At 47.4% G+C, this 20,990-nt stretch overlaps 1 protein-coding gene across 1 annotated transcript in view; it reads left to right on the top strand.

Annotated features, from left to right (window-relative positions):
- TMPRSS9 (transmembrane serine protease 9) overlaps nucleotides 1-20,990 on the top strand; it is a 485,595-nt gene that overhangs the window by 31,449 nt on the left and 433,156 nt on the right. The window contains exons 8-11 of the mRNA XM_069649605.1: nucleotides 2,711-2,882; nucleotides 6,558-6,832; nucleotides 8,549-8,685; nucleotides 13,692-14,016. Of these exons, the coding sequence (XP_069505706.1) occupies nucleotides 2,711-2,882; nucleotides 6,558-6,832; nucleotides 8,549-8,685; nucleotides 13,692-14,016 (909 nt within the window). The remainder of the gene's footprint in view (nucleotides 1-2,710; nucleotides 2,883-6,557; nucleotides 6,833-8,548; nucleotides 8,686-13,691; nucleotides 14,017-20,990) is intronic.

Here is a 20,990-nt window from a genome sequence, read left to right as displayed (position 1 = left end):
TGTTTTCAATTGCAGAAACTGTGATGCGGCCGTACTACTTTTGTGGCCATGGGAGTACATTGGGAGTCTCTGTTATTAAATGAGAGTGCTACTGCCTGTGTCTCTATCTAATTGGTTGGTTTTGCAGATAACGTTCATGGTAGGTCACAGTGATCAAGCATTCATTTGATTGGCTGGTGGCCCCTGGAGACAGGAAGCAGGCCCACATGGAGCCACCATCTTAAGCTCTCACCCATATAAGCTGTTCGGGCAATGCATTACAGGTTGGCAACGAGAACATGAGATGGAGGCACATGGCACATGCCAATTGGGTGAATGCTTAGAGGCAGGGAATGGAGGAGGCAAGTGCAGAACTGGACAGAAGAGATGGGGAAAGCAAAGGAATGCTACAGTGTAGTTTTGTTTATGATGGGCATTTGGAAAACTTGGGGGAGGAGGGAGGTAACAAGAAATGGTAGCTGTGAAACAAAATGGAGTTGGGAGGAGCCAAACTGAGAAGATTGAAAGGCAAGGAATGGGCAAGAGGCACGGGCGGCTAAGCGTCGCAAGACGGCCAGGGAACACAGGAATGCAAAGCAATGTAACATGAAGTGGTCCTCTAGAAAGCAGCTTGCGCCATTTTGGCGGCCTGGTGATGCATGGTCCTGGAAGGGAACAGGGCGAGGTGGTGAGGAGGTGGAGAGGCAGGCACCATCCCTGAACGGTTGTCAGTCTCGAAGTGCCCAATTCCTTTGCCACTGGTGGGGACCCTTGAGGCACCTGCATATCCAGAAGGGAGAACCTGAAGGAAACTGGCCTTTTCCATTTGCCGGGAGAAGCACTGGTCTGAGGGGCATGTATGTTCTAGGGTTGTGCAGAGAGAGCTCCACACAGCTCAGCTGAGAACTATCAGGTGCACGTGCGTGTGTGTGTGGTGAATGCTCTGAAGAAGCAGGGGTGAGGTGACCTGAATTGGGAATATTTATTAGATCAGGGCGTTCAGATTGTCCATGCTTTTGTTATTATGTGGAATTTTAGGGGTGTGGTGGTTTACGTTCCCTTATCCCCGTTTCGCGACTGCTCGTGGAACGGTCCTGAATTCCCATGTTCTTGGTGGATGAGCCAGACAGACCTATTGGGGGAATGCAATAGGCTCCGAGGTTATAAAGCGAGCACTGAGAAAGACCATCTCACAGATCCACAACTATTAGGGAAGTGCGCAAGAGGGCAACATAGGACGGTCAGGTGCAGAGACTGAGGGAAGTGCGCAAGAGAGCAACATAGGGCGGTCAGGTGCAGAGACTGAGGGAAGTGCGCAAGAGAGCAACATAGGACGGTCAGGTGCAGAGACTGAGGGAAGTGCGCAAGAGAGCAACATAGGACAGTGAGGTGCAGAGACTGAGGGAAGTACGCAAGGGAACAACATAGGGCGGTGAGGTGGAGAGACTGAGGGAAGTGCGCAAGAGAGCAACATAGGACAGTGAGGTGCAGAGACTGAGTGATTAGGGAAAGAAGTCAGGACAAGGAACTGGCAACAGGAAGCATTTCCCTGGAATGGAAAAGAGAGAGAAGTGGTAGGTAAGACAAAGGAGAGAGTTACACATTGGTAAGAAAATGTGACGGGAGAAAAAAGAGGGATGGGAGTGTAAGAGAAATATTGAGACAACAAAACTATCAAGATCATTTGTGACAAAATGTATGCTATTAGCTCCCCAGCGGGGGATGTGGCAGCCTCCCATACAAAGAAGAAGCTCTGAACAGGTTTTTACCTCATGGTAAAGCCCCTGTTCCTTTCTTCCTCTGAAGAAAGAGGCCACCATCTTCCCCGCTGGGAAGCAGGTAAGAGCGCACCTCCCCGAGCCCTCTTGCACTCACCCCAACCCTAATTTCCACATCCCTTACCCACACCCAACCCACTAACCTGGTACTCCCTTGTCCTTCATGGTGCCGGGAACACTATGTGCTCCCGGCACAACCCAGTTGTGGCCATGGCCACCATGGAAAAGGAAAAGGGAGTATGTATAGTTCACTTCTCCCTAGTCCATGGTGGCCATCTTGGTTTGTAGTTTTATTTCAAGTTGAGAAATGGTAAACACGCTTGAAAAAAACAATTAGCATCCCTGTAAGACATGCCGAGATGCAAAAAGCAATAAAACTCCTCCGTGAGTGGGCATTATCGGATCTGGTAATACCCCAGGGCTAATGTTAAGGTAATGCCGCTGCCCGTCAGGGTTTATTGCTTAATTAATCTAAGAGCGGCTTTCTTTTTGTTTTTATCAGCACCCTCGTATGTCTAAAGCTATGGTATCTTCCTTGAGAGACACTGTAGCGTATCCCATTAAAGATCAGGTGAAGGATGCTTGTCATGTCAAGGTGGCCTCCAAGGCAATGCCCTCCACTGCCACACAACTTCAATTGAAAATCAGTGGATTGCATAAACCCTTTGCAACCCACCTCTTCAACAGCCATGATATTTTGACGATACCCCCCCCCCAATCCAATTAGAGACCCATTGATCATTACACGGTGAAAAAAAAGCATGCATTTAAAACAGCCTAAAGTTCAGGAACTAATGTGGTCAGCAGCTGGAGGATAGGTATAGGGTGGGTACGGCAAGTACCCACAAGGGACCTGGGCTAGCAGAGATTGGAAAGGCCATTGGGCTTACTAAAGGTAACATGACTTAGGCCTTAATTCTTGCTCACTTTCTCTCTCACCTCTCCCTCTTTAGGCTGTGGCTCCCAGCCAGCCTTGCAGAAGTCGAGCAGAATTGTTGGTGGTTCAGATGCTGGAAAAGGGGAGTTTCCGTGGCAGATCAGCCTGAGGGAGAACAACGAACACTTCTGCGGGGCGATGATTATCAATGAGAAGTGGCTAGTGTCTGCGGCTCACTGCTTCAACGAGTAAGTGCGCCGGCGCGCGGCGCTCTACCTACAGTCATATCCAGTGAGCTTAGTGCCTAGACTGCAGCATTACTTCTGATAACGAATGATGATCCTTAGCAACCTCATCCTCTGTGTTACTTTATCCACGTGCACCTGTATCAGCCCGGCCAACGTCCATTCACGCGATTCCGTTTTTTCTAGGCAAGGTGTACGCTGTTCATCTGTTCAGGGTACCTTACTTGGTCAAACAAAGGCAACCTAACATTGGGAAGCAGGTGCCACATCTCCCAAATTAGCATGATTACCATCATGCATTGCGGTTGACATGTGACGTCACTCCCAGGGCACCTATCCAGTGTGCAGGTCATCTCACTGAACAGAATACCAGCTGCCACCTGAATAATTAAAGAGATAATTCGCTTTTCAGATTCCTTTGTGGACAGCCACTTTCTCTGAAAATGCATTGTCCTTACTTTGAAAGGAGACAGTGATAGCTACTATGTTAAAAGTTTGTACTGCTGAGGTTGTGAGTAGGAAAGCTAGGATCTGCATGCTATCACGTATTTTTGCTACAAGGCATGTGTCTGTAGAAAAAGCTTCGAGCTGCTTGGTATATATTCCACTAAAGGTTGCCCCGGACCGCAGCGGGCATGATACCAAGTTATAGAGGTAAAGGCAGGTGAAGGAATACAAAGCCCCAATGGTATTCATTACGGGTATTGCATCTCAGTTCCTGACCTTATAAAGGCCCCTGGCCTCTGGTTTCTTGCCATAACATGCTTGCACAATTCCTTGCAGAATTGCAATATTCTTAGAACACAAGCTTGGAATACTTTAAAGGTACCCCAAGAGTGACATAACAACAATACAATTAAGAGAACATGGCATCCGTATGCTACATGGACACCTGCAATAGCCATATAACAACCGAGACCTAATATTCTAAAAACAGCCTGGCTGCGACATTACTCACCTAGAATCTTGCCACTGCTATGCTATAATGCACTGAGCTGTGATGTGATTCTGCCAGAGCCAGCCCACAGTGTAAAAGGCTGCAATTAGGCTTCCAGCTGCCGCTGCAACACTTCATCAAAAGATGCCCAGTCCACTTTCACTACAGAAAAGTAGACATGTGTTTCCAGGTTGCCACTGTTTTTTAATTGCAAATCAGGATTTTAAAGGATTTGCTATTAAACTGCTTAAAAGGTGTCATTGCAGTTAATTGAAAAGTGTGTCGGTGTGTTGTCCTATCTGCCTATTCTGCATTCATATTCATGTCAGTAGCTGCAAGTTCCCTTGCAGCAGAGCGAGCATTAAAGGATGTGAGAGTAAAGGGGGTAAGGGTCTGGCCATGCCAGTAGTTGCAAGATCCCTTGCAACAGAGCGAGCACTAAAGGGGATGAGGATCTGGCCATGCCAGTAGCTGCAAGATCCCTTGCAGCAGAGCAAGCACTAAAGGGGGTGGGGGTTTTTCCATGTCAGTAGATGCAAGATCCCTTGCAGCAGAGCGAGCATTAAAGCGGGTGAGAGTCTGGCCATGTCTGTAGCTGCAAGATCCCTTGCAGCAGAGCAAACACTAAAGGGGGTGAAGGTCTGGCCATGTCAGTAGCTGCAAGATCCGTTGCAACAGAGCGAGCATTAAAGGGGGTGAGGGTCTGGCCATGTCAGTAGCTGCAAGATCCCTTGCAGCAGAGCGAGCAGGCCATGTCAGTAGCTGAAAGATCCCTTGCAGTAGAACGAGCATTAAAGCGGGTGAGGGTCTGGCCATGTCAGTAGCTGCAAGATCCCTTGCAGCAGAGCGGGCATTATAGGGGGTGAGGATCTGGCCATGTCAGTAGCTGCAAGATCCCTTGCAGCAGAGCAAGCACTAAAGAGGGCGAGGGTCTGGCCATGTCAGTAGCTGCAAGATCCCTTGCAGCAAACCGAGCGTTAAAGGGAAGAGGGTCTGGCCATGTCAGTAGCTGCAAGATCCCTTGCAGCAGATTGGGCATTAAAGGGGGTGAGGGTCTGGCCATGTCTTATAAGGCATACACATGCTCCGACCATATGTTCTAAGGGTTTTGCAAGTCAATGCAGTATTCTGTGGCCTCATAAAGAAGCTTTTTCATTGCGATTGAATCTATTTGGTGACTCCTCGGTGACTTCTGATATCCTTATAATGAAGCGCACAGGAACTTTATCACACTTATAATGCTCCAATTGTTTCATCACAACTGTCTGGTTATCTTCTTATTCCCTAGTTGTGACATCCCAAGTGGTTGATTGCATTGTAACCCTGTGAGCTGTCTGTTAATGGGTTTGGTGGATGGAGGCTCCAGGCCTCTTCCACCATCCCCACCAGCAAAACGCCAACACTGCCTAATTAGGAGGCGCCTCTGCCACCTGTGCTGCTGGTCATAGGTCTGCCTCCAACCCACCTTCGTCCTGTCTTTGGTCCACCTTCACTGAGCCACTCAGTTCCCTAAATAGCAGCGTGTGCTAGTGAGCGCCAGAAGCCTTCCTACAGAACGTCAGAAGCCGTGACCGCCATTCCAGCCCTTGGAACGGGGGATTAACGCTATATTAGCACCCTGGTAGGGGGCACCGCCCAATCAGGAGGATCGGAACGTGGGCTGTATGGTACAAGCCCGTGTTCCGAGCTGCCTGGGCAGCTAGCACCCCATTCCCTTTCTACTCCCAACTTCACCACTTGGCTCGTGAACCTGGTGGACGGGTCGTTACCGACAGGATCGGCCTGCCGCCTTGTTTAATATCGCCTCAATAGAAACCTATATTCCATACTTCTCCTTTGTTACCCTCACTGTTTGTAGCACTGTAGCCAATCAGCAAGCTTGGAATGGAGGCTCTAACTGCTTGCAGAAGGCTGCATTCCAAGATTACCTTTGCGCCGTGTACACACTGAGGAAGGACAGAATAAAATGACATCACAGAAATCCCCAAGTGAGACTTCCCTTTTTACCGCCTGCACAAACTCTAGCTGCATTCCAGACCTTACTATAGGGCTCTGTTGTGTGGCAGTTGACCCGTGCCTTCATTCGAGGCCCTCGCCTTCCGCTCAGGATTATTAACTTGTGCAGTGGTTACCTACCACACAGTACAACCCTGTAATGCTTCAACGTTGTGCAGAACTCTTCCGCGAATTATAACATTCTAATAATTTAATTTATGGTGTTTTGGGCATGGCCTGCCAACAAACAATTTTAAAATTACTGTATAATTGCAGTTACTTATAGATTAAACCATAACCGGTTTCAGGTGGTGGCACTTTTTAATAAGAGACGGAGGATGGTGTGACTATGGATGTCTGCTTAGTGATGTCATAGAATGCGATTATGAAGCCACAGCCTGGGTTCGACGACTTCAAAGTGGCATTATACAGCCCTTGACAATCAAGTTATAAAGAACCAGAATCTGAAACCGACTCACATCCACTGTCATTTGTTCCCATTGTTTGTGGCGTTGGACTAGAGGGTCCAGGTCTGAAAGCCCCATCCTGCTGGTGTGCTTGGTGTCTTGGCAAGATGCACCGCTCCAGTTAAAGATGCTTTGCCAGACCTCTACACCTTATTTGTTGGCGTTGCCAAAGACCCCACTTGCTGATGGGATGTCATAGTTAAGTTGCCAGCGGCGAGTACTGAGAGTACAGGGGTTCTGTTCTTATTTAATTGTGTGTGTGGTCTATGTTTCTTTCAGCTTCCACAATCCGGCAGTGTGGATGGCCTTTGCTGGGACCACAACCCTGAGCGGCACAGACCGCAGTACGGTGAAAGCCACGATCAAGCAGATCATCAAGCACCCATCGTACAACCCGGACACCGCCGATTACGACGTGGCAGTGCTGGAGCTGGATACCCCCTTGGTCTTCAACAAGTACATCCAGCCCATCTGCCTGCCCTCACCCGCACACGTCTTCCCCACCGGCAAACCCTGCATTATCACTGGTTGGGGCTACCTAAAGGAAGACAATCGTAAGTCATATTTCATCCTAACAATTTGTACATCAAAGCACCGCCTGACAATCGCTTTACCGTAATCGCCCGGTTCACACACACAACACTGCCCTGATTGCAGATGGACACCCTTCCTGATCTGAGATTTTACACCAAGAATCCCTCGGTGACGTCACAGATAGAAAGGTATCCCGGCAACACCTTCTATTGAGCGAGTAAGGGCCGTCTAGGATGCCAGGAGGGACATTGGATGGTCTCAAATGTTCATGGTCTCACACGTCACATGCCTGCATGTTCTTCCTATCACGTTCAATCCTCTTTTCACTATATGGCCCATTCTTTTGTCTGCTCTTGCAATGAGAAGTCGGGGCAGCAACACCCTCTACCAATAAACTGCGAGTCATACATTAGGATGATAACCATGTTTCAATGTTTCACCAAACATTCCCATTTACATAAACCCAGTATTTGGATCCCTCACTCAGAGCATCCATTGGGTAGAGCACAGTGTTTGAGTACCTGCCACTTCCATTGGTTGGGAACCAATGTTTGCATATGTAGCATACGACTTAATTGGTTGGGCAGCCATAATCCTTGACATTATCATCCGTGACGTGCATTGCATAACTACTTTACTCATGATTCCCATTGGATCCAGGCAATTACTCATGACTGGACACAATGTTAAAGTACCTAAGTCACCGCCATAATTAGGAAGGATACAATGTTTGTGTTAATCAATAAGCTCTTCCGATGTGCAGGTCAGAGGCCTGTTCTTGGCAGGCACATAGCATCTCAATACCGCAAGCTCCACTTCCATTGGGAGGGAGACACGCTTTGAGAATATATCTTTCCGCTCCCTTTGGTAGGAACCAAAAGCAGAAGGGCATCGCTCTAGTAATTTACTCAGTTGGGAAGTCTGATTATCGAAGCAGCCTACTTGACTTCCTTGGTGACGGAATCATTCTAGTAATTCACTCAGTTGGGAAGTCTCATTATCGAAGCAGCCTACTTGACTTCCTTGATGACGGAATCGCTCTAGTAATTCACTCAGTTGGGAATTCTGATAATCGAAGCAGCCTGCTTGACTTCCTTGATGACGGAATCGCTCTAGTAATTCAAACAGTTGGGAAGTCTGATTATCGAGGCAGCCTACTTGACTTCCTTGGTGACGGAATCACTCTAGTAATACACTCAGTTGGAAAGTCTGAGTATCGAAGCAGCCTGCTTGACTTCCTGGGTGACAGAATCACTCTAGTAATTCACTCAGTTGGGAATTCTGATAATCGAAGCAGCCTGCTTGACTTCCTTGATGACGGAATCGCTCTAGTAATTCAAACAGTTGGGAAGTCTGATTATCGAAGCAGCCTACTTGACTTCCTTGGTGACGGATACAGTGCTTAAGGATATATGTTCCAGATATGTTGGAAACACCCCATAGTTTAGGACCCTCAACTCGCTGTCAGGTTGTGCAGCCCCTTCGGAACTCTACCTCCTTACTGACGGTCTGCTTGATGATAACACGTGAAACACCTCTATCCAGACAACCTGACACCCAACAGAAGTCACCGAAAGAGAGAATAGGTAAACATGGGTGTTCTTTGGTTACCCCAGCAATGTTTATGCCAGGTGACTTGCACCTCTGCATTGAGTTTTAGGTTGCGCTAAATGAGGAAGATTCTCCCATCACTCACTTTGAAAGCTAATCTTTATTGTATTGTTTTCTTCCATTAGTGGTAAAACCGGAGATCCTGCAGAAGGCTACAGTGTCGTTGCTCGACCAGGAGGTCTGCAGTGGGCTGTATCGCCATGCAATCACTCCTCAGATGATGTGTGCAGGATACCTGCATGGAAAGGTGGATTCCTGTCAGGTGAGGAGTACTAACTGGTAGTCCATGTGAAATGTAACTAAACACCGATCCTGGGCACTGTCACCAGAACATGCACTGAAAGAGGGGGTAGCGTCCGAGAGGTCTTCTCTACCTATTCCTTTAATTGCATCATAACTTACTTCTTTTCTTATGTACCTTCTCATGCTCTATCCTTCTCTTCCTCTGACACCTCCAATGTATACCTTGCTTACTTTTTTGTAATCTTCCCTTTAGTCTTATAATTCTTTCTTCGTTACTTCCACCGTACTTTCTGATCTCCCTTCATCGGATGTTACACCGTCACCATTACAGTTGGTTGTATGTTCTTCTTGCCTCCATTGTACTTTCGCTTCTTCATTCTTTTATGCCAAGAGGGCACCTTCTTCTACACACTCCTTTCCTTTCTTCTGGGCCTCTTTCCTCATGTTCTCAAGCACCTTCTTGTTTTCCCCTTTTCATATATGCTCCCTTACTTTCATCAAGACTCTTTTCTTTCATGTATTCGACTATCTTTATTCCCTTCCAATCCTTTCCCTACCCATCAATGCACCCTCATCCAACTCATTATCCTAGCTTTTCATTCAGCCTCTGTTTGGACTTTTCGTGCAGTGTCTCCTTATCCTGCATCACACATTCTGCCTCTTCTTTCTATGCCTACTTTTTTTCCTTCCCCTGTGCAGGCTCTCCGATATTCTCTGTTATCTCTGCCTTATATTCTACACCTTCTTCCTACAGGGGCATTATTTATAGATCTTGATTGCAACTGTGCCCGCCTGTGCCCCATTGTTGTAACAAGTGTCATTTGCCTTATGACATCACACCGAGAGTGCCTTGCTTGTAGGAAATGGATGGGACAGGAACAAAGAAGAGATCCCTCACAGAAAGCAAGATGAGACCCTTCTCTAGGCCTGCCTTCCCTCTCTGGCTGCTCTATTCCCACCCTTCCCACGCCTGCTAGCATCATAGGAAATCCAGTGGTCAGCACACTGGTATGTGGCTGACTTTGTTATGTTAGTACTGCCTCTGAAGCACCGTTCCCAGGAGATCTCCTTTGGGGAAACCTCCGTGCCCTGGGGAAGGTGTGAACTCTCCTGCTTGGGGAACCCCAATTCTCTCTGCTTCCTAATTAGGCACATAGATAGTCTTTCATCGAGTTGTAATTCATCTGGTATTTTTTGCTTTGAATATACTACCCCAAGGAGTAAATGGTAATCAATTTCCCCACCAGTAATCGTAAAGTAAATAATGCTCCAATCACTGTTAATGGTTGTTCACCCTTCTAAAAATCCTTAAAACATAAATCAGATCTCACGAGAAGATGGACATCATTCACACCTATGTTATGCCAATAAGCTGTAGTACTTTGTCCCTCACTGTTGTAGAGGTGTTACAGTTCTGAGACTTGCCCATGTAGTGGCTTATTGCGACTCCACCAGGTCTATCCCGGCCATGATTTGTGGGGTGATCATGGAACCGGGGAGAAGAGACCATCCGCCCAATGTCTCTAGTGGCACCCTGCCACAGTGATTAGGGCACCTGTCACATTAAGCACCCATTATCCTGCATCCGGCTGTTACAACCCAGACAGAGTGAGCAAATATGGCAGCAGTGGGTCCATTGCATCTTGGGTTAAATTTTCAAATGTACAGTCGTTTAACAAGTATTTTAAGGCCTGACACTGCAAACCCGCACACAGGCCTCATTAAAAGTATGCCAGTCGGGAATTAGCGTGCCAGTGATTCCATTTACCGGCACATTTCCGGATTGGCAAACTACAACTTTGCCAGTGGGCTGGCCTGCTTTACCTTCAGCCAAGTGTTGGAGGTAAATCAGGCACCCCATCAGCAAAAACAGCCGGTATAACCCGCACCGGTCTTACCAGTACCGGTAAGACAGGCAATCACCCCCCATGGAGTTCTGTGGAACTATGGAACTGCATGGAATGGGATTAGCAGACCCTTACTGGCACCTGTAATCTGCTGGTAATTCCAGCAGACCAGGTGCCAGTAACGGTATCACCGTTTGGTGAATACCACCAAACTTATGAGGCCCACTAACTGTCCATCAGCAGTTGGTAGACACAAGCGTCAAACAAGGCCTCTTGGCCAGCTTCTTAATAAGACATTGGCAAACACTGTCCTTGAGATGATTCCAGAAGGTACTAAACTGGAGAACAATCTTTTGCTACAGTAATTAATTGCAGCGTAAGAGTGTGCGGCATACCCTTGGGTGTTTCCTTTGTTAGCAATGCGGGAGAGCCTCTTAGCGTCATAGAAAGGAGTCATACTGCAGGGGCCCCCCTGGGCCCTAACACACAGCCAAAAATGACTTGGGAGTTAATTTTCTAAAACTTAGTCAATTTATCTGAGGGAGCTTGTTACGCTTGCACTTAAGTGCAAAATGGTCTGCTCCATGCAACTCTCTGCATTTACGCTACTAAGTGTAAAAACAGGCCAACCCGGCTTTACTTCTCTTTGCGCTTCATAGTGCACATTGTGTAAAATGCTGACTGTCACCCACACATGGTAGGCAGCTTTATAAGGGATTCTTCCTGCTTTTAACGAGTGTAAAAAAAAAGAGGCGGATTCCAGTGCATTACCGCCAGCATGAAAATCAGATGCTGGTACCCGCTATTGATGCAGCGACATAAACAAGACTCAATGGCCCTCATTAAGTCTATGGCAGCACGAGGGAAAGAGAGAGAATAAATTGGTTATTTATGACACGCTTAATACTCAGAGGTTTCTAAGCATGGACAGGGGATCAACCCTGTGTTGCTCCGTGTCATCTTGCTTCCAACGCGAGCACGTTGCCCCTGAGCTATTCTCCTGAGATGCAAATAGAAGATTTACTGTCACTTTTACCACACCGTTGTACTCTGAGTTTGGAGCTGATACGGAGGGGAAACCTATGCTTTTCCTCCACAGCATCTCCAATAAATTGAGCAATTCTCACCGCCAGAATTACCACTGGTGATAATTCTTCCAAAAGCAAATGTAGCCTTATAGGACTACAACACCACCAATGCACCCCTCGTAATTAAGGGTATTGACCGGCAAAGTGAGTGGTGCTACCAATATTTGAGATTGGCCATGTTCTCTACACCTACATCTTTGCAGCCAATACATTGGTTTTACCAAAACTGGCATTGTGAAATCTTGAATCTGGAAGGCGCATGCGACGGAACCAGTGACTGTAGCTGGTATCCAATCTTGATAGAGAGAGATTCTATTCTGTGAGAGGCCTAAATCAGATTCAAGATCCTGCGGCCGCAAAGGTGCCAGCAAAAGTCAAGCCTGGAAAATATGGAGATTCATCAGTTAGAAGAGTTTCCTTCCCAGAGCTCTTGGAATTTGTAGAGTTTTTCAATCGGTTTTTCTGTGTCCATCTCAAGACAGCTGAAGAGTGGAAAGCATTCATCGCGTTCGCTAGTAGTTATGGCAACATACATCTGGGTATCATTATTAAATAATTATGGTAGAATTGTGAATGCAACCTTACATGCTCCCTTATGCGTGATGTCCCATGAATTGGTAAAAGGCGTATTGCATTAATAACTTAGGCATACAATGAGGTCCCAATTGCAAGACCCGGAAGGGTGTACAGGAAATGGTGTAGGTCTATAAGAAGTATGAGTTTAGTCTCGGGACTATAGCTCAGGGGCAACGTGCCTGCCTTGGAAGCAAGATGACACGGACCACCACAGGTTCGATCCCCGGGTCTGCACTTAAAAACCTCTGGGTATTAAGTGAGTTATAAATAACCTATCATATCCTGGGTTTGCTTCAGTGAAGACTACAAAATCAAGCAACATGGTCATTTCAAGGCAGACATCTGTATGCTAGTCGGTATATGCTAAGGGCATTGAACACAAGCAAAGTAGCCAGTACGTCTACTTGGGTCTACGATTTATGAACACTTTCCTTGAGGGAGCACATGAAAAAGCAGGCGAAGCGAATAGTGGACTTTAGCGGATGGTGCTCTGTCTTCAGAATTATCCCACAGGAAAGTTGTTTAAAGTATTTTTAGTAAAATCTGTAAGTCTCTGTGTCCCCTTTCTCCATGACCTTTTAGGATTACCTTTGATAATGTATCCTTTTAATTGTATCCATATTATTGTGCCCTGTCGCTGTGTCCCTGCGGCTACCTGGCTTCTCAGCTGGGTTCACGCTGTATAAAACCCAACACATGTAGGTTTGCAATACACTATAGTCCTTCTCTGGGCATCTACAGAGATTTGGTAAGTACTGTGCAGTCCAAGGCATGGGTGCAATGACACACACATGCACAGTGGCTGCTGGCTGCAGACATCCCTTGTGAACAGTGGTGTCAGATGCCTCCAGACTGAGTGATGGTACCAACATTGAAGCTGGGCATGGTTCTAGACCCCTGCCTCCCACACCTAAGTGCAAGCAAGAGCCGTGCCATTGCCGGCACTGAGATGGAGCACCACATGAAAGGTCAAGGGATTGAATGCCGGAAACTAGACCTGTTTAAGTTGGATTGTGACACTAAGCTCCACATTTAACACTTCTTGGCAACTTCAACAGCTCCCAATGAGCAGGGAGAAGATAGTCAACTGTAGCATGATTGATCAGGTGCTTAGAAAAATGATGAGCCATTGCAATATTATATGGGTTTTGAGGATGTTTTTCAGATCATCTTTTCTTCCCATTGGGTAGTTCACAGCTTCACTCACCTTGCTTTTACTCCCCTCTCAGTTTTCTCATTCTTCCACTGTCGCAATCTGTTTGTTGGACAGTGCCTTTGTCCTCTTCTCCCTTACTTTAATCCTTCCTTCCACCACCTCGCCTGTATCTGTATTCTGCCCCTTTTCTCCTTGCCGCCCTAGCTCTAATTCCTCCTATCCCTAAGACATCCCTATGCTTGCCTCCCTTTCACCATCTCTCTCTCTCTGGCCAAAAGACGCAAGCCTGGACACCGTCATAACTCAAGGGTAGAACCTCTTAAGCTTATCCCTGTTCTACTGTCTGCTTTTTTTTCAGGGGGACTCAGGTGGACCACTGGTTTGTGAGGAGCCTTCAGGCAAGTTCTTCCTGGCTGGCATTGTGAGCTGGGGTGTGGGATGTGCCGAAGCTCGACGACCAGGAGTGTATACCCGTGTGACCAAAGTCAGAAACTGGATCCTCGATACCATTGCCTCATCGGCAGTGACTACAGTCAGTAACATGAATCAAGTCACTACCAGCATCTCGGCGTGGCTACCCTCCACTGCAGTTTCGGTGACAAACAAAGCCATCAGCCCAACCCAAGAAACCTTTTGGCCGCTACCAACAGTGACCAGACCCGTCACCACCTACCGACCACAAGGTATTGTAAATTTCCCTAAAAAACGGAATTGTGTCTGAAATAGAACGTGCAATCAATAATGAAATGTCAGTTTGCACCCTGTACGTAATTTCTTTGTTGCTCCTGTCATATGTTACGCTTGCTTTACACTGTATTGCATCGCATTGTGTGCTGTTTAAATGTGCAAAACCAGCAATGACACCAGTGCATTTCTCTGCTCTTTCACCTCTTCTGAATGGCAATGCACGGGAAGACTTTCTTATTTGAGGATGAATTTGGATTTTGTTTGAAGCTACTTTGCTAATAGGTTTGTTGAGGGGGGTTTGCCTTGAGTCATTTCCAGACATACAGATGGTTCAGCCCTTGCCTCCAGGTGGTCACTCAGAGTTGCTCCTCCTGTTTCCAGGTAGAGTTGGTCTTGGCTTGTCTTGGGTAGGCCTTGCCGCTTCAAGCCCTGGGCTTGTTAGCTTTGACCCTGTCCATTTAATCTGAGCTCCTTTTGGCTTGGTTGTCTTCAGAGGCGTTGCTAGTGTCTGTGGGGGGTGCGGAGGGGGCAATAGCCCCAGGTCTTTTGGTTGTAGCCCTGGATAGAAGCTCAGGGGTTACAACCAAAAAGGCTAGCTAGCCCCCAGTCCCGCCAGTCCCAAAATTAACAGAGCCCCAGATCTTTTCCAGACCTAGCAACAACCCTGGTTGTCTTTAAGTGATTTCCACCTTGTTTCATTTGGAATATTCGACTCATGTCCCATAGTCGATGCAATGGTCAGTGAGGGAAAGGCCCTTCCATTCCCACAGCTACAGCACTGGCCATACCAGTTTTTCTTTACTTGTAGCTTTACTTGTTTTGTGTAGGTGTATAGGTGTACAGGTGAAAAGCCTCCTAAGAAAACCTGTGGGTGAGATTTAATAGATTTGACTTTTTTTTTCCTGAACAACATTTGCAAAAAAAAGTTCAACACTTAAAACAGTGTCCAAACAGGTGGAAAGCAAAGTTACTGAAATGCATTAGGACGTATTAAGACGTATTGAAATTAGGAAACAGAAACAAACAAGAAGAGCGACTCTGCGCGCTCCTAGGTAAATGTATGCATGGACAGTCTGAATAAATCAGGATGTGTTTGGAGCATCTCTAGACCTAGAAGTAACACTAAGCATCTTGTTGCTGTCAAAAACCTTGGATGAGGTGATGTGTCCAGGACCAATTTTGTTTTTGAGGTTTTATTTTTGAGATGTTTGCTTTGCATCAGAATGAGGCAAACTTCTGCTCCCCCATCTCACTATGATGCGTCCTCTGAAGGGGCCTGGTCAGATCTACAAGCCCTTCGGATCCATTTAAAGCCCTCGGCTCATACTGTCCCAAGACCTGCTTTCTAGTTTAGCCACATCAGGATGCATCGCAGGGCCCCCTCTTCTCTACTTTCATGGACGTGTGGCAAATTGGATTGAGATACCAATGTACACATTGGGACTTGCGTGGCATCCATATCTTTGGGGTGCCCCATGCTGCTCTTCCAAACATTTTTTCTCACGTGGTCAGATTCACTCATTTTATCGCCCTTTGCAAATGGATGCCAGGATAGAAGTGGGGGTAAACACACTGAAGGGACGGTAAGCGCACCCAGCCTCTCAGAGGACAGAGTTGGTCTGGTTTGTTATGCTGTGTTTTGTTTCACTTTTCGGGTGGCTTTTCAGGTAGTTTCTCTAGAAGATCTGAGTTGCTAACGTCTTGTTCCCTTTTCAGGTCCTGCTGAAGGTTCTCTATCACCGACCTTTGACTCTTGATCAGGGTCCCCAGTTTTAAGTGTGGGGGGCCATATTGATGTTCCGGGTCAAAGCCTGGCACATTTCCTTCCTTGCCTGCACTTGCTCTCCTTCTTTTGGCTGTGTTGCGTTGTATTGCATTGTATTTGGTTATGTATATCCCGCTCCCCATGTTCAGCATTATGGGCTATGGTTTAATTTACTGAGCCAAATGCGCACTAACAGCACATTCAGCTTTTTATTTACAAGCTTTTGGTGTGATGCCAGGTACCTGGGCTTGGTGGAGTTCTAGAACCTGGGCTTGGCAGCTTCTGCCACTCCTGGACCCTTCCTCAGGCACTTCCGCCTGCTCGAGCTGCTCTTGAAAACTTTTGTAAGGCAGTTTTAGGTAATCAGTGTTAAGGGCAAAAATGAAAGCGAGTTGAACTTTGAGGCTGCCTCAGGCGCTCATCTTCGTTTGCTGTCCTCCTTGAAGGAGCCCTGACATTTTCCTCGGGTGACAGAAGATATAGTTCGTGACAGAGTTGTTATGTGTGGTCTAGGACAAGGTGGTATGAAGCAGAACCCCAAAAATGCGCGCCCTTACCCTAACAACACTATTCAATCAGTCCATGAAGGTCCCTAGATCTCTATCTTTAGGTGGCTGACAATCAAATCCACACGCCAATCAAGCACATGTGCCAAGGGGGTCATGAGTATAATGAAGACGATCAGTGATAAGGCTGATAGAGGCCATGCTCCGTAGGAGATAATGCTCCAGAACAGCAATGCTAGCTTAAGTTGGTGGGTGGGTTACAAAGTAAAGACCTGAACCATGTAAGAGCGGTTTTCTCAAATAATGGCTTGGCAGGTGACGAACAATGGTCTGGAGGGTTGCCCAGAGCAATGCCAGAGGTTAAGATTCATTCTAAACCTTTCAGCCATCAACTCTTTGTTTTTGCTTGTCTTCCCGAGTGGGATGGGTATGCCCACCCAGACGTGGGTCCTGTGCCTGCTGGGCCTAGAGACCCAAGCTACCCCTCACTGATGAGGCCCAATAAGCCTGAAACATGTCTGGGGATGCTTGTGGGCTTGTGCAGAAGGGATGTGACCTAGCAGTTCGGGCTGCACTGCCCTTTTTGGGGTGGGACCAAGCCTGGTTTGCATATGGTCTTTCCCTTTCTGTAATGGCTTGGCAGGCGAAGAACGATGGTCTGGAGGGTTGCCAAGAGCAATGCCAGTGGTTAAGATTAATTCTAAACCTTCAAGGCATCACCTCTTTGTTTTTGCTTTGTCTCCCCAAATACTCTGGCAGAGCACAGAGAATCTACAGGCTTTTATTATTGAGATTTTCAAAATAAAGGAGAGGTCGAATAGGATAAATGTGTAGGTCTTTCCATAGTCTATCGGGACCAGTAGATCATTCCAGATATTCAGCGGAATTAGTGGGTGGGTGGTCTTATCCTGGAAATTACTGACGAGGCAGTTAGTTTCCAGAGTAAACCAATTGCCTTATGGCTTGGTGTTCAATACTATTGCCACACATGGGTGGCCCCAGATTTATCCGCTGTTGGATCGCATATCTAGTATTTTTGTAATGTTGGTATGCACAGGCCAACAAGGTGCATCACAGTAAAAAGAAAAATGCTGATTATATTGTGATGAGAGATGCAGAGACTGAAAAGTCCAGTGGGGGGACGTAAGCCTTGCAGGTGTTTGTTGGGAAGCTGCTCTGCTTGGGGAGGGTGAGGCTCTTGTTTGCTTTTGGCTTGAGGATGGTAGTCAAAGTGGCGGGAAATGCAATGCCTGGTGCCCCGGAAGAGAAACCCAGACCAAGGGACAAGCCTAGCAAGGGAAATGCAATGCCTGGTGCCCCGGAAGAGAAACCCAGACCAAGGGACAAACCTAGCAAGGGAAATACAATGCCCGGTGTCCCGGAAGAGAAACCCAGACCAAGGGACAAGCCTAGCAAGGGAAATGCAGTTCCTGGTGCCCCGGAAGAGAAACCCAGACCAAGGGACAAGCCTAGCAAGGGAAATGCAGTGCCTGGTGCCCCGGAAGAGAAACCCAGACCAAGGGACAAGCCTAGCAAGGGAAATGCAGTGCCTGGTGCCCCGGAAGAGAAACCCAGACCAAGGGACAAACCTAGCAAGGGAAATACAATGCCTGGTGTCCCGGAAGAGAAACCCAGACCAAGGGACAAGCCTAGCAAGGGAAATGCAGTGCCTGGTGCCCCGGAAGAGAAACCCAGACCAAGGGACAAGCCTAGCAAGGGAAATGCAGTGCCTGGTGCCCCGGAAGAGAAACCCAGACCAAGGGGCAAACCTAGCAAGGGAAATACAATGCCTGGTGTCCCGGAAGAGAAACCCAGACCAAGGGACAAGCCTAGCAAGGGAAATGCAGTGCCTGGTGCCCCGGAAGAGAAACCCAGACCAAGGGGCAAGCCTAGCAAGGGAAATGCAGTGCCTGGTGCCCCGGAAGAGAAACCCAGACCAAGGGGCAAGGCTAGCAAGGGAAATGCAGTGCCTGGTGCCCCGGAAGAGAAACCCAGACCAAGGGGCAAGGCTAGCAAGGGAAATGTTTTACTGAAGACAAAACGTTACCTTAAATGAAGAAATGTTGGTGGTGACGAGGCGGGCAAATTACTGTCGGCAAATTCCATATGAATTGGAAGACTATCTTTAAAAAATACTTCACTGACATGGTTGCGGAACTGAAAGTATGTTCCTTGCCCAAAGAAAGGTCAATTGAGATCCAGTGTATTGAATTGATGCACCAATGTGTACAAAGTCAACGGGTAGGTTTCCACCAGTTTCCCAGTATTCTGCTGCAGCAATTCCATTTCCTTAACTTTTCTCTGAAACAGTGATTGGCCAGCGCTTCGGCTGATTTAGGGCAGCTGGTCGAAGGTATACCCAAACCCATTTGCATCAGCAGTGCTCATCGGAAGCTGCTCAGTAGAATATTTATGAGACTTGAGACAGGCGGGGATAGTTGTATGACTGCCGTTGCAAGAGACCTAGTCCCCAGTTCACCTTTGATGTGGATATTTGTGAGGATTTTGCTGGGCTAGGATATGGGTTGGTAGTCCAAGATGAGGACCTCCATTCTTGTGGCTTGTTGATGTGAGTCATCAGTGGTTCTTGACAGCTCTGTGGCACCGCGAAGGAGCACTACCCATCCAGGCGAAAGAATTGCTGATTCTGTGGTTGAATGGAAGGATGGACGTGGGTTGTGAACCGGAAATAAGGTTGACATGGAGCTTCTGCTGTTAGGGAGATGGGCTGTTGAATGACCCCAGCCGACTGAACCGAGATTGTTGGTGTTGTCAACATTTGCTGACTTCTGTAAAGCACCTGAGGAACATACATTGCCCTAGAACATCTTTCTGTCACCCAAAGATCATCTCCTTGATCACCCTATGGTGCAATGTTGATAATTCACTTGATCTCACACTTTTTCTTTGGGAGCGAATCTTGAAATGCTTCACAAAGGTTTCCGCAACCCTCTCTGCACTGTGCAATCATTCCTGTCCCTGCCCGTAGCCACCACCCTAATCCACATTTTCAGTATTTCTACTCCAATGTCTGGAAAAGGATCTGTCCACCCTCCCCAACTTTGGAGAACCCTCAGAAAAATGCTTAAACCCATCTATTCATTAAAGCCTATTAGGAGAAAACTTGAGGTGCACTTCTCACCTATATGAGGATGGTTTTCTGTCAAAGTGCATATATAATTCTGAATTGCACTATACTTTACCCCTAGGCTTGAAGATTTGAGAACCCCTCAAGAACCCTTGGCTCAGCCCGTGGAATTCCGGGAAGACCACCTCTGCTTAGGAGAGCACAATGTCAAATATCTTATCACTCTGGGGAGGGTCCCTCAATCACACCATGCGGTCTGTGTGCTGTGGAAGATCTTGTACGTGTGGGGAGGAGGGGGATTAGGAGTATGTGCACCATGTGTTTGGCTCAGCTCTTCCTACCTCCAAGGTGTACTTTAACCTTGGTCCCAACAGGTGTATGTATCAATAAGACAGAGAGAAAGAAAAGACAGTGAGAGGAACCTCGGCTGCCCTGTCCTCCTGATGCCTTCTTGCTCCAATGCTTTTCACACCCCAGTTCCTCCCCCTTCCGTCCCTGGCCGCTCTCCTCCAATGAGAGGAGTGTGCCTGTGAGCACCCCCCACGCCCCTAGCAACAGGCCAGCGACATAGTAGAACTACAGTTTTATTTGTGTTTACTTTAGTCCTACTTCTATATCTATGGCCTGTCCCGTTTTTTTATTTGTTATCTGGTCACCCTAACCTAGCATGACAACTATGGTGCTTCACTGCCGCTCCTACACGAACGTTCCCCTATTTTTCCTACTCCTCCAAACCCCTTTTCACATGGTCTACACTTCCTCAGAGTTCTAGAGCAGCGTAAACTCTTCACAAGCCAGCAGCAAAACCTAACCCACTAAGCAGGTCCAGGGTTTGTGGAGGATGTTCCACCAAAATATTAAAGCAAGGAACGTGCAATGGATTCAAGCGGAACGTAAAGACCCGGATGATTACAAAGCACGTACATCCGTCACTACCCACAGAGTGGAGCGCCTCCTCCTGGACTCGGTGGGGTTCTAAGCACGGGGATCACGAAAGTTCTCGGTGACATTTTACCAATACGGAAGAGTCCTCTCTCACTGGCCTGCAAGGTATTGTCTTACTTACGCATGCTTATTTTGACGTCTGTAGGTTTAGAACATGTCTGCAACCGACATTTAATTTGAGTGTTTTCTGCATGCAAAGTAGAAGGCTAGATTAGAGATTAGAACGCTAAATGTACTTCACTGTATGTGCTTGCCATTCTAGATGTAGCCTCTTTCATTTGCATGTGCACGGACAGGACTGGCCTGTGATTAGTTCTGTGCCTTTGGAGATGACACCACGGAGCGGAGCGATGTCAGGCTTTACCACACGAGGTTTTGGAAGTTCTTGCCAGGGTAGAGTGGCCTACTTGAACATTTGGGGAAAGTACCAGTAGTGGGCTCTGAACATTCGATCGAAGTGGTGCAGGGTACCCAGTCGGGCAGAATAGATGGCAAGGCTGGGGCCCAATCAGACACAGGTCAGGCCCACCTCTAATAACCCGGAAGTACTTGTGCAGAGTCAGTCAAGTCAGGCATACCTCTCAACGACTGCTAGTATTGCAGAAGAGCGGGTCATGTCAGGTGTGCCTCTTGAAGGTGGGTAGGATTGGAAACGAGTCACTCACT

The sequence above is a fragment of the Ambystoma mexicanum genome, chromosome 1p (assembly GCF_040938575.1).
Source record: "Ambystoma mexicanum isolate Mex_15411 chromosome 1p, UKY_AmexF1_1, whole genome shotgun sequence".
Taxonomy (NCBI): Eukaryota; Metazoa; Chordata; class Amphibia; order Caudata; family Ambystomatidae; genus Ambystoma; species Ambystoma mexicanum.
This window is presented reverse-complemented; position numbering and strand designations above follow the sequence as displayed.